The sequence below is a fragment of the Schistocerca americana genome, chromosome 3 (genome assembly GCF_021461395.2).
Source record: "Schistocerca americana isolate TAMUIC-IGC-003095 chromosome 3, iqSchAmer2.1, whole genome shotgun sequence".
In the NCBI taxonomy this organism is placed as follows: Eukaryota; Metazoa; Arthropoda; class Insecta; order Orthoptera; family Acrididae; genus Schistocerca; species Schistocerca americana.
The window spans coordinates 875,793,130-875,805,901 of NC_060121.1; the positions used below are offsets into that span (position 1 = coordinate 875,793,130).

Genomic DNA, 12,772 nt, shown 5'->3' on the forward strand with positions numbered 1-12,772 from the left:
GGAAATTTTCTCGATATCTTTATCCCTTTCCAAGGTACAGAGGTTCAATGTTACATACAACAAAATTATTAAATAAATTGATTGATGATGGATATACCTGTGATAAGCACATGATTTAATTAAACTGAAGGGTATAGCTGCGAATGAATTAATAATGAATGAGTAATGCATTTGCATAAATTCATGGGCAGTTCCTGAGGAAATCTCATTTTTTCACCGTCAGTAGTGGACCAAACCTCAGTCGCAGATTCCCAGATGGCTGTACATTGCGAATGGTTGTAATTTTTACGATATGTTCCAAAGAGTCCAGTCTTGAAAATTTTCTGTGCGTCTTTATCCATTTCTGAGATACAGAGGTTCAAAGTTACCCAACTTGTGCACATTAAATACCCTTGTAAAATGCAGTGTCAGGCAAAAACGTAGTTTATGAAACAACACACTTCAGAAAAATATGGTGTACAGTGTGTCATTTTCATCATATGCTTGCATGGCAGTATGTTGGTGAACATTTTTAAAGATGCTGAGAAAGATAGTATGAGGCAGCTGTTACTCCACTTTTCAGTCAGTCTTTTAATAAAGAGACCAATTTTTGTGCTACAATGGGAGCATTTTTCCACTGGTATACATACGGCTGTTTCTCATCTGTAAAATACAAACTGAAGGATATTTTTAGTTCCATCTAGTCTGTAGACTACATATTTACCTGCTCCAAGTACGTCTTCCCCCTGAAATCCAAGTGTTATTCTTTTAATGCAAAAATCCCAAGTTTTTACTGAGTTTATAGTTTCAGAAACTGCAATTGAAACAAAAATCAGAATTTAACAACACAAATGTGTTTTATGTGTAATATTTGTATATTAAAAAAAGATAATCTGCTGTAAATTTGGAAAAGATGCAGTTTTATCACTCCCCTGTAAAATTTAGAAAAACCGACTTCTGTTGTTTCCACATTCGCCGATTCAAATGTTGAATGTGTTTTTCTTATAATTTTAAGTTCAGTGGACAAATGAAAGAAAACAGACTAGACATAGTCTCAATGAATGGCATTATTTTTCTTGAATACAATTTCAGGAATGTAACTCGCTCAAAATTTTATGACTATATTTCAGACCAATCACAGATATTGAATAACGTTAATTTCTCAGAGAAATGCGATGAAATCATAAAAATCCATAGATATCTACGCATACAGGTATAAGGTACTTATGTTTTACAATAATGTAATGTGAAATTTTAGCTTCAAGGTACGATGGTCTATGAAATGTGGGAGCTCTGCATTTTAGACCTTCAAGTCCTACATTTCCCTTTAGTATCCAATACAATGCAATTTTATATTCCAGTTTTCATTAAAACAGTCCAGTAACTGTTTGCAGAGAACACAGCTTTAGTGCAGGCTAATTTCTTTTTCAGTATGCTTAAGGCTTGCAAATAGGGCATCACTCTACTCACAAGTTACAAACATCTGGAACTACACTTGAACAACCCTTACGTATTTCCACACAAATGTTACAACATACCTTAACACAAATGAAGTGACTAAAGAAACCAATATACCAACTTTCATCAAAATGGAAAATTTATTGATACATAAAATTCATTAGCGATAACAGTAACTTGCACGCTTCTGCTATTGCACACAATCATGCCATCAACAAATGTAAACATGTATTCTGAAAGACACTGACAACATACGACAGCATTATAGCTCTATACTTAATAATATTAACATGCTCTGTGGTTTAGCATTTACATATGGCAACTTTTATGTGACATAAAATTGTTACAACATATTCATAAAATAGATATAAATTTAACAATATACATCCACATGTTAAATGTAACAAGCAACAATCAAAAGTCACTACATGAGCATAACAATGAGGACCTACAATCTTTCAAACATTTATATTTCATCCTCGAAAGAAGCTTGAAATACACAATGCGAGACTACATCACAAGTCATACATGTGAAACACGGTGAAAAAGTATATGAGATTCACTTAACAAGAGAGTAATTATACACTTGGTATCAAATTATTATTTTCACAGAATAATCTACACACAAAATATATATTAGAGATAGTGTGATTTACAGCATACCATATTTTATGAATTTAGATTGCCCAAGCAAATTCCTTCTGTCCTTGCTATACACACTGGTATAGTAACACATTTTAAGACTGAAAACCAGACCAAACAAACTTGGATTTAAATAGCAGGTATTTCTTTACAGTTATTAAAAATCAGGTATAAATAACATTGTAAAGGGAGGGGGAGGGGTGAGAAGAGGGTAGAGAAATTTCTATTCTGCATATTTCTTCAAGAGTTATGGGGAAGTAATGTGGAGGCAAACCATTAAAAACTCCTAGAATGACAGCAGGCACCTTCTAATTTATATAAACAGCATAAATTGTACTGCCAATTATATGCTACAGCCAGAATTCCATTTCCACAAAATAAAAGTACAGAAATGTTCTACTAATGAATAAGAAATTCCTGTCCTGTAACACATTCACTGCAAGCGGTTATCGGCAGTAGGAAAGAAGGTCAAAATCGGTTGTTGGTACTGTAGATCAAGTAAATACACACACTGCTGATGCAATCTTATAATGTGACACAAATACATACAGAATTAAAGTGCATTCTGTGGAAAAACTTAAAGAGATGTAGTGCATTTGATGCCAACTCATGTTTCTTTTGTACAGGAAGTGTTGACATTGAGTTCTTCAAAGTTAGGTGCTTTTCTATGAAAGAAGAAATACTTGCAGCATATATAATGATATTTTCAGTGACAGCATAAAACAAATTTCTTTTCAATTACTATATAGTTTTGTTGCTTTTTATTGGTGTAACAACTGCCCAACTATATTGTTAAGTCCAGCACTGAAACAATGCCAAATGTCTGTAGATTTAAATAGTATTTAAGGATCTCACAAAAAGAGATTCCATAAATGTGTCATTTTATGAATGTCTAAAACAGCCTGAAACACAAGCTTTATGTTTGGTGTGAAAAGCTTCTGAATCCTGAGCAGCTGAGAATTAATCTTGTGTCACAGTTCCAACCTGTCATCTACAGTTTACAATATTGTGGATTAACAACACATATCTTGTTAGTAACAGTTCTGAGGAGAGACAGGAAAGTACTTCTGCTCATAAATTTAACAACTACTGAAAAGTAGCTCTTGGTGTAGTTGACAACCACTGGAAATCCTGAACAGGACAAAATGTTCACACAAAATTGTTAGCAGTCAAAATAAAGTCAGACACAGAATTTTGCATATCAGACAGATAAATCTCACACAACTGAAGCTCAAGTTTGGTAAGCTGATAGCATTTATGCCACTCCTGTCCTATTGGACTGTCGTAAGATAGCAACAAATACAAGAACTGATAGATCCACTTACAACATTTAAGATCTATAGGTTACGGAAATCCTTATTCTTCTATAGAATTTCGAAGAAGTCCCCTCCTAATCACTTTTAATCCTCACAACTATGTAACAAAACACAATCATCTTGCAACACTGATAGTTAAAACAGGTGGAAAATTATTTCCCCAATAATTAAAGACTCCATTTCATGGGGCTTTTGGGGATATGGTTAATTAAGATTCAATAGTTTTGCCATGATATTTTCTCGTACACCTAAAAATAATGTGGAGAAATATGCAACCTTTCAGTTCATTTTATGCACACTACTTTCATTATACGTATGATGACTTATTTATAAGAGCAAACCGTTAAAAGAAAAAGTTACCAGTGCTGTCATAAGAGACTAGGCGGCAGCATCTCTGATTACAAATCCTTCACACTGCAGCATTTAATGACAGAAAATTTTGCTGAATTGCAATTAGACAATATTATGACAACTTTATCATCCTCTTTTTTTTATACAAATTAAATCTGAGGGGCAAGGTCAGTGCTTTAAAAATTACGGATTACTGAAATAATACATTTATTTTAATTTTATTTACATTAGGTATCTGAAAATAAGGATTTATGTGAGCATTCCAACACATAGGCAAACTCACAAGTATTTCCCCACAAGCTTTAAGTGACATTCAGGTACCTGAAACATATTTTATTTCTTTAAATGTATGGAATGTTCCACTGTAACTTTTGACTAGAATTAACAATGTGTATAAATACAAGTACATTAATTTCAGTGTTCTCTGCCTTGGTTCCCCCTTTTTTATCAAGTGACATATACTTCAAAATATACTAACACACACACACACACACACACACACACACACACACACACACACACAAATTACGACCACTCTGATAGATGATCTAAGCTGGATTATGCAGCTTTATTTATACGACAGAATGGGTTGATGTGTTATATATTTATGACAACTGGTATAAATGAAAATTATTTTGATAACCTTCCTTGAACACACATTTGAGGGATTTTATTGGTGTAATCTAATAAGAAACTGAAAAAGAGTTCCAAATCATTATTTGTGAATGTACACTACAAGAAAAGGAAAATACACTGAGAAAATCACTTACTTTCTCAAGAGTGAATGACTTTTCTTAGGATAAGCTATGTGTGTTTAATTCATATGGTATGATTAATTAGAATGTTTATGTCAATTAGTACAATGTTCATACATATCTGTGACACATAAACCAAGGCAAAATCTGCCACACTTTCATTTGAGAGCTATCAGTGTAGAACTATTAACCATTTTTTTCTCACTGTGTGGTACACGTATTAAAAATTTATTCCATGTCTCTCAAGACCTCCAGGCAATAAGATACTAAATGCTCAATAAAGATTAAACAATGTAATTACTTCCAAATGCAAAGCATTCTTCACAATGGTGAAGTTAATACAACTGGTATGCACAGAAGCACAAAAATTCAACCAAGTCAGGCTTATTTTATTGATTAACAAGATGCCCATCACACATTTCACACATGTTCTGTTGTCTGTAACTTTGTATTAAGTAACCAACTTGTTGAAAAAGATACAAATTATCATAAGGACAAAAATACTTTTCCAATATTTTGTAGCTGATAAACTGTACACTTTCAATACTTGTGTCCTCACATATGTGCCATCACGAGACCAAACATTTTTCCTATTGTGCAACAGAAATATGGAAATATTCAGCAATTATATCTGCACAAACAGTCAACATAGTGAATGTGATACAGTTAGGTTTTAAGGTGATAAACAGCAAAGTCAGAAGCAGAAATGGCACAGAATGTGTGTGTGTGTGTGTGTGTGTGTGAAAGTATACTTAGTTCACTAAGTAAATGGAGAAGAGTCAATAATTACCAATTTCATGACCTCAACCAAATTCTAGCATATACATCTGTGTGCAAAAGTACAGCTAGAATATTATGTAAAGACACACAATGAATAAAATACAGTAGATTACCGTTACAAATAATGTTGTCTGCATAACTAGGCCAGCAGCTAGGACAAACAAGGTAGCACAAATTGCTGTTCACCATGCTCAAGAAGTCCCAGCCAAACACAGGCACATGACAGGGACAAATGTGCTGGTTGTATTTCCAAAACTACCCTCTACCTCCCTCCAAACTTCATTCCCTCTCTTCATGGCAAGGTGCTTCAAAGCAGTTTTCAGTGCAATAGGAAAGAGGATTGCTGTGTTCTGTCGGAATGTATCAGTACGACAAAGGGGGAGAAAAAAAAAAAACCTGAACTTAACATGAAGTAATGACTTGCATGTGCCTGTTCACTGCTGACAGCTGTCAGCAATTTTTTTACTTACTTATTTATTTAAAAAAAAGAAAAAAAAGAGTGCAAGAAGAGTGCCACGAGACATCAGTTAAGTGATGAAATACACTTCTTACGTTCCTGTAAGCTCAGATTTCAGGTAAGACAATGAATATGTGCAATCTTCACTTCTATTACAGATTCACGGCTACATAAATCAGGAACATTCAGTTCTACTTTCTCATACAGGAATGTCGGCATCTTACTTAGACAATACAGGCAGCTCTCATATATATACCATCATCACAACCATTTATAAAGCTCCTTCTCACAGTGAATGCAAACGGCTCATTATCGCATAAAATATTTGCAACTATAACAGTTATCTGTCAGATAAGAATAAACATTCTCTCACAATGACTATGGACAAACAGCACTTGCATTTATTAAAAGTTTAACTTCTCAATGACATTAAAGACGGTCAGAATTTATATGTAACCACATATACAAATCTGTATAACAACAAATAATATTTCCCATTAAAAATTTGATCAGTTTTTTCTTTAAATATATATGTAAAATCCTTGACACAAAAATAAATGCTCTTCAAATCACGCCTGCACATTTATCACAATTACCATATAATTTAGCATCTCTGACATACCGAACAAGCTTGTACAACATATATTATACGTCGAGGTACACAAACATGAGCTCAACATACTTGTCATATAAATACTATGTAACACTTATGGACATCTAACTAATTACTTTTGCAACTGAAATTTAAAGTACATAATTGTTATATCTTTTATCACAAAACTGGCTATTATATGCAACATCAATGTACAATTGCAACTCAAAACATGACGTTTAAAACGTCACTTGTATAATCCCACAATATCTGACAAAGACAGAAAACTTGAGAAATAAAGTGTCCAGCACTTCATAAACTACTGTTACAATAAACTGTCAACATTTACCATTAGGCTATCAGTTACAGCCACATATTCACGCAATATACATAAAAAAAATAATGTGTAACATCTGACACTGTAAAAAGACATTTATATATATATATATACATAGACACACACATGCATACATACAACACCTAATTTCATCAAATCATATTTCCTATAACTAATGTCTTTTGTATGAAATATTAATTACTTCACAAACAAATACTTCAATAATAAATCTCCTTCTCAACTTCTTCACATAACAAGATACACTCTATGTAAAACAAAACATGCCAAAGTACTAAAGAAAATGTGTCAACAATACAACACGGAGAGATATGGATCATACAAATACGTTTTTCACATTCGTTGCATCTGAACAAAAGTACAACACTGAATCAATACAGTCAACCAGTGACGTCTTTGCTTTCTAAGAACCTTCTCCGAATCAAACACAAACTTTGTGTTTCTTTCACAACAAACTAGGGCATCACATACATTGAGCCCAACAATCAAAAGTATGCATCATACATTTTCCAATAAGGAAGCCACAGCTCAATGAAACATTCTTAGAGATTTTTATAGCTGCACACAGCTTGCAGCCAAAGTACAATTCCAATACACTGGGTATATTTTCAACACCCATTTACAAAAAGCCTGCCTGGTTTGCAGTAGCCATTTATAACAATAATATTTTAGAAATGTGCAGTGGCTGTTCACTTCGCGTCATCCTGTTCCATAGGTTCCTCTGATGGCTCACGTGAATGTGGCGGTGACCTGCAACAACAATTTTCTTTGCAATAAGTGCTTTAGGAAATGTACAACAAGCACACATAAATGCTACATAAAGAAAAATGTTTCCACCTTTCTACATGCAGGGTGATGCACCTAACTTTATTGAACAAAACAACTTTTAACTTTAAAGATACTTGTAATCTATTTTCAAGTTAACATGCAGTAACCAGGGCTTCACAAAAATGAGAACACAGCATTTTCACAATTTTGTTCATCAGCGAGATGTATACAAATTGGAACTTTTAAGGGGGGAGCATTCGTGGAAGGGGTGTAAAGTGTATGAATGACAAATTTGATTATTGCTAATCTATTAACACTGGTAATCATGTGAAGTACTCCCGGATTACTTTAGATGAGAAAAACATGTATTTTAAAAACAACCACTGCTTCTCCTCTTACACTATTCGGACAGGAATCCATAGTCTACATGGAAATTGTTTTTATTTCATGGTATTGTGTTAGTGAATATCACAATTCATTCTAAATTTTCTCTTGTTTTTAACTGCAAATACTATTAGGGAGAATACATACTGGCGCACAAGTGTAAGAAACCCCAACTCCCTGAAGACATAGAAAAGTGCTACCTCTGACTTTTCTATCCTGAAGGGCATGGATAGAAACAGTTTATCATCAGTCATACCAGTAATACACCAAACCACACATTCCCATAAGTCCGCAATAGATTGAGGTCACGAAGTAAATGGAGCATTGACAGTACGATGACTTCCAATTCTAATGTGTGGTCTACCTGCTAACAGAGCAGCGATCTTACTAAATACCTCCCAATGTGCCACAGACATAGAAAAAGTTTGGGTCAAACTGAGTAACATGATTTGAAAACTTTCAGGCAATGGATCACCACCACTGATAAAATAACAGCCAGAGATACCTGACCACCAGCTTTTGCCAGGTAGAAGTGACATTTTACCTGAAAGTCTGAAAGACAAGCAGTAGTCTCATAGATGCCACTGTAAAAGTAGAACAATTTGTCGACATTTTAAAAACTTCCCGGATATGCTGGAAGTGGAGGAATAAATGAGAATCACCCAGAAGAATAGAGATGAATGATAAACAGTAATATCTTTCGTATGCCACTTCTGAATGGTATAGAAACCAAACACTACTGTCTAATTTCAAGAAAATTTCTTTCAGTGCCCCCATGAGCAGAGAGAGGGAGGCACCATGCAGTTATAGCTTTGGGGCAGCAAAGTATTCCCATTCTTAGCAAGGCAATGTGTGTTACTAACTCAAAAAAAAAAAAAAAAAAAAAAAAACCTCTTACCTGCCTCTCAAGACAGCAATGCCAGCTGTGATTGTACTTCCGGCGAGTAGCAATAAGTCAATCTCACATTTGGTGTACCACCATATGAACCTCTGTGTAAACTTTGCCTACTGACGTGTCATCCAGACCAAATTATCCTCAGACGGTGTCTCATTATAGGAGGCTTAAATTATGGTGTATTTTTTTACTTTTGTTAAGTCATCCACTTCAGATTTGCACTATTATTCCTTAACCAAAATAGCAGCTGATCGATTCTATCATTTTGTGTAGTAAGTGCAAACATGTGTCCAAGATGCTGATCTACCTCCAGTGGTAAGCACAACAAGAGAGACGTTTTGCATCATAGAGAAGTTTAACATTAAAATTACAAGATGTCAGGCAATGTATTACTTCCTTCCACATACACTTCATGAAATTACAACAGTATGAAAATCACAGAAATTATAGCTCATGTGGAGGCTTCCCAGTAGTCATTCTTTCCCCGCATCATTTTCAAATGGAACGAGAAAGGGAGGAACTAACAGTGATATCAGAAGTACCCTACTCCACACACTGAAGTGACCTGCAGAGGATGAATGTCTATTAGATGTCAATTCAGATGCTCTTTTTGGTTGATAATTGTGGTCTGAAAGACTTCATTGTACATGTATGTCAACGACGCTAATTTTTTTCCCTTTCTCGAGCATAATATCTAATATTTTTAGTCTTAACAGATCTACAAATGTTACGTACACCTTTTTCAAGGAGAACTTTCTGCTACTCAACTCACATTACCATTTTTAAGAAAAATACATCAAAGTAATGGTATAAAATTGTGTTACAAACTGTGTCATAAGAGTTTTGGCTAGAAGTGTGTGCCACATATGCCGCTGCCCTCGTATCTGGCTCTCCCTTCCCCACACCACTACATACAATGTCTTGACCACGACACTTGGTATGGGGAACCGACAGCAGCACTTACTGCAGGCTGTTGGACTGGTGCCGCATCGACAGGCTGGCCATGGCTGACAGTGTCTCCGACTCCTCCGCCTCCTTCTGCGCCGCCTCCATCGCAGACCAGCTGACCATGTGTGCCACTCTCTTCAGGCAGGGCCAGTGTGACAGCTGTAAATGAGTTGCATTTCAGTCTTACCCATTTCCACAACCACACATTGTCTTTCCAAGAAATTCTACACAAAAATCTTTCTACACAAAAATCTTTCTTTCCTATACAGTTCCCCAACGGGGGCATTATGTCTTCACATTTTCACAGTGAGACCACGTCTCCAAGCATGCTGCAGGTTGTCAATTGGCACTGACACACCAGTTCTGGTGCAGAATGTTTATAGTAGAAACAATACTCGAGTAAAATAAAAGTTTTCTGGGTGGAGAAGTGTGCTGTGTAAAATAAAATGAATAAAAATGGCATTTCAACCAGAGCTGCTGCAACCAAAATATCAGTTTTATTCATTTAGTGACAGTTATTTTGCATCATGACAAATTTACACCCCAAAAACTTTTATGTGAACTGACAATCCTCAGTAATTAAAGCCAGTGATATTAGATTTAAAAGCAAATGCTTTCAAGGAAAATGTTAATTTCTCTAAATATTGTATATTTGAACATTTAAACTATGTGTGTGACACAATGGATTACGTGTAAAGTGACTGGCAAATCTGAAACTAAAGTAACAGCATCAATTGTAGTGTGTGGTGAAAAACTGAACCAAAAATGAGACAGTTTATTCCAGACATCAGCTTTATAGAACAGCAGGAAATTTTCAGCTTTGGACAGCATCATTTGCTGAACTCGGAAATCCTTACAGTAAGTGATTCTTTCCAATGAAATTGTCATACATCCTGTATACAGAGCTTTCATCAGAGCCATGCTGAAAGCAGGGAAAATGAAAAAAAGATGAAGGATGTAAGTTGTAGTGGAAAAATTATTAAAGAAGTGGATGCTTTCAAATATCTAGGAAGTAAGCCAGCCAGAAAAGGATACACACAGGAAAAAATTTCAGTGAGGATAGAAAACTCCTCAGAATTTTGTTACAGTGTATCAGATATAACTAGGAGAATACAGCTACACAGATATTCCTCAAACTACTGTACAGTGTGTGACAGAGGGTACCACTAGTCATTTCCTTTCCTGTTCCACTTGCAAACAGAGCGAGGGAAAAATGACTATCTATATGCCTCCGTATGAGTCCCAATTTCTTGTATCTTATCTTTGTGGTCCTTATGCACAATGTACGTTGGCAGCAGTAGAACTGTGTGGCAGTTAGCTTCAAATGTTGTTTCTTTAACTTTTCTCAATAATATTTCTCGAAAAGAACGTCGCCTTTCCTCAAGGGATTCCCATTTGAGTTCCCGAAGCATCTCTGTAACACTTGCGTGTTGTTCAAACCTACCAGTAATAAATCTAGTAGCCCGCTTCTAAATTGCTTAAATATCTTCTTTCAATCCGACCTGATACAGATCCCAAATACTCAAGCAGTACTCAAGAATAGGTCACACCTGTGTCCTGTACACAGTCTCCTTTACAGGTGAATCGTTCTTTCCTAAAATTCTCCCAATAAACCAAAGTCTACCATTCCATTTCATATTGCTTTGCAACGTTATGCCCAGATGTTTAAAAAGAGTTGACTGTGTCCAGTATGACACTAGTAATACTGTATCCAAGCACAATAAAATAAAATAAAAAATACAGATTTGTTCTTCCTACTCTTCTGCATTAACTTACGATTTTCCACATTTACAGCAAACTACCTTCATCACACAAACTGGAAATTTTGTCTAAGTCATCTTGTATCTTCCTACAGTCAATCAACTTCGACACCTTACTGTACAGCACAGCATCATCAGTAAACAACAGCAGGTTGCTGCTCACCCTGTCTGCCAAATTATTTATATATACAGAGAGAACAACAGTGGTCCCATCACACTTCCCTGGGACACTCCTGATGATACCCTTGTCTCTGACGAACACTCGTCTTCGAGGTCAATATACTGGGTTCTATTACTTAGGAAGTCTTCGAGCCACTTGCATATCTGTGAACTTATTCCATATGCCCGTACCTTTGTTAACAACCTGCAATGGGGCACTGTGTCAAATGCTTTCCAGAAATCTATAAATATGGAGGTAGCCTACTGTGCTTCATACATAGTTCACAGTATATCATGTGAGAAAAGGGAAAATAGCTGCCAAAGCAAAGATCATGATATAAAAATCATACTACCTACCAATTAATAACACTGGATCAGAATGCCGGGCCTGGACACAAGGGATCCTGTGGAATCATATAAAACACACTTCAGGTCAACCCCCCTAAAAAAAACTTTGGAGAGAAATGGGAGGGAGAGAGAGAGAGAGAGAGAGAGAGAGAGAGAGAGAGAGAGAGAGAGAGAGAGAGAGAACCAAGAAGAGCTCTAGTACTGACAGAATCCAGAAGAAGAAGAAGAAGAAGAAGAAGAATTCAGGGTGTGTAAGCGAAAAAAAGAAGAAAAAGCCTGGGTTTCCTGGGTAAAAATACACTTTTTCCTTGTTGGGAGCACATTATTTTTGTGTTACGTGACAATACTTTCCCTAGAGCTGTAAGACTTATCAATCCTTAGTGTGGTAAATGTCTTACACCGGGGCGCGGCAAGCTACTAACTGCTGCAATCGCCGATTACAGTTAAAGATGACACACTTTTTTTTTACATTTAAACATCCTTGGTATATAATTTTTCTACAATTTCAGTTGCAGGCATACTTCATACTTGTAAAACACACTATTAACCTGGGGGTATTTAAGACATTAACAGCTATCAACGTGACAGGTGCCAGCATGGAAGGCCACAGGGGTTGTTCAGCTACACGCTGCACTCCTGTAACTTTCCAGCAACAGCAATTAATGGTGCACACGCATCCCATTGCAAGGTCCATCCCTCTCTTGCTTGCACTAGAGGAAGATAAGGAGGGCTATGCAACTGATAAAGGCAGTTGATAATTGTGTAATGCCAATGATTCTCTAACTCTTCTCTAGACACTTGTATTAATTCTTTCATGCACTACAG

The 12,772-nt window shown here is 35.8% G+C and overlaps 1 protein-coding gene across 2 annotated transcripts in view; it reads right to left on the minus strand.

Annotated features, from left to right (window-relative positions):
* Positions 1 to 1,558: 1,558 nt before the first annotated feature.
* The window catches only part of LOC124605099 (histone deacetylase 5), a 105,564-nt gene continuing 94,350 nt past the window's right edge, over positions 1,559 to 12,772 (minus strand). For both annotated transcript variants that reach the window (XM_047136549.1, XM_047136548.1), the window contains 2 exons: positions 9,697 to 9,839; positions 1,559 to 7,435 (listed from right to left, as the gene is read on the minus strand). In XM_047136549.1, the coding sequence (XP_046992505.1) occupies positions 7,375 to 7,435; positions 9,697 to 9,839 (204 nt within the window). In that variant the 3' untranslated portion in view covers positions 1,559 to 7,374. The remainder of the gene's footprint in view (positions 7,436 to 9,696; positions 9,840 to 12,772) is intronic.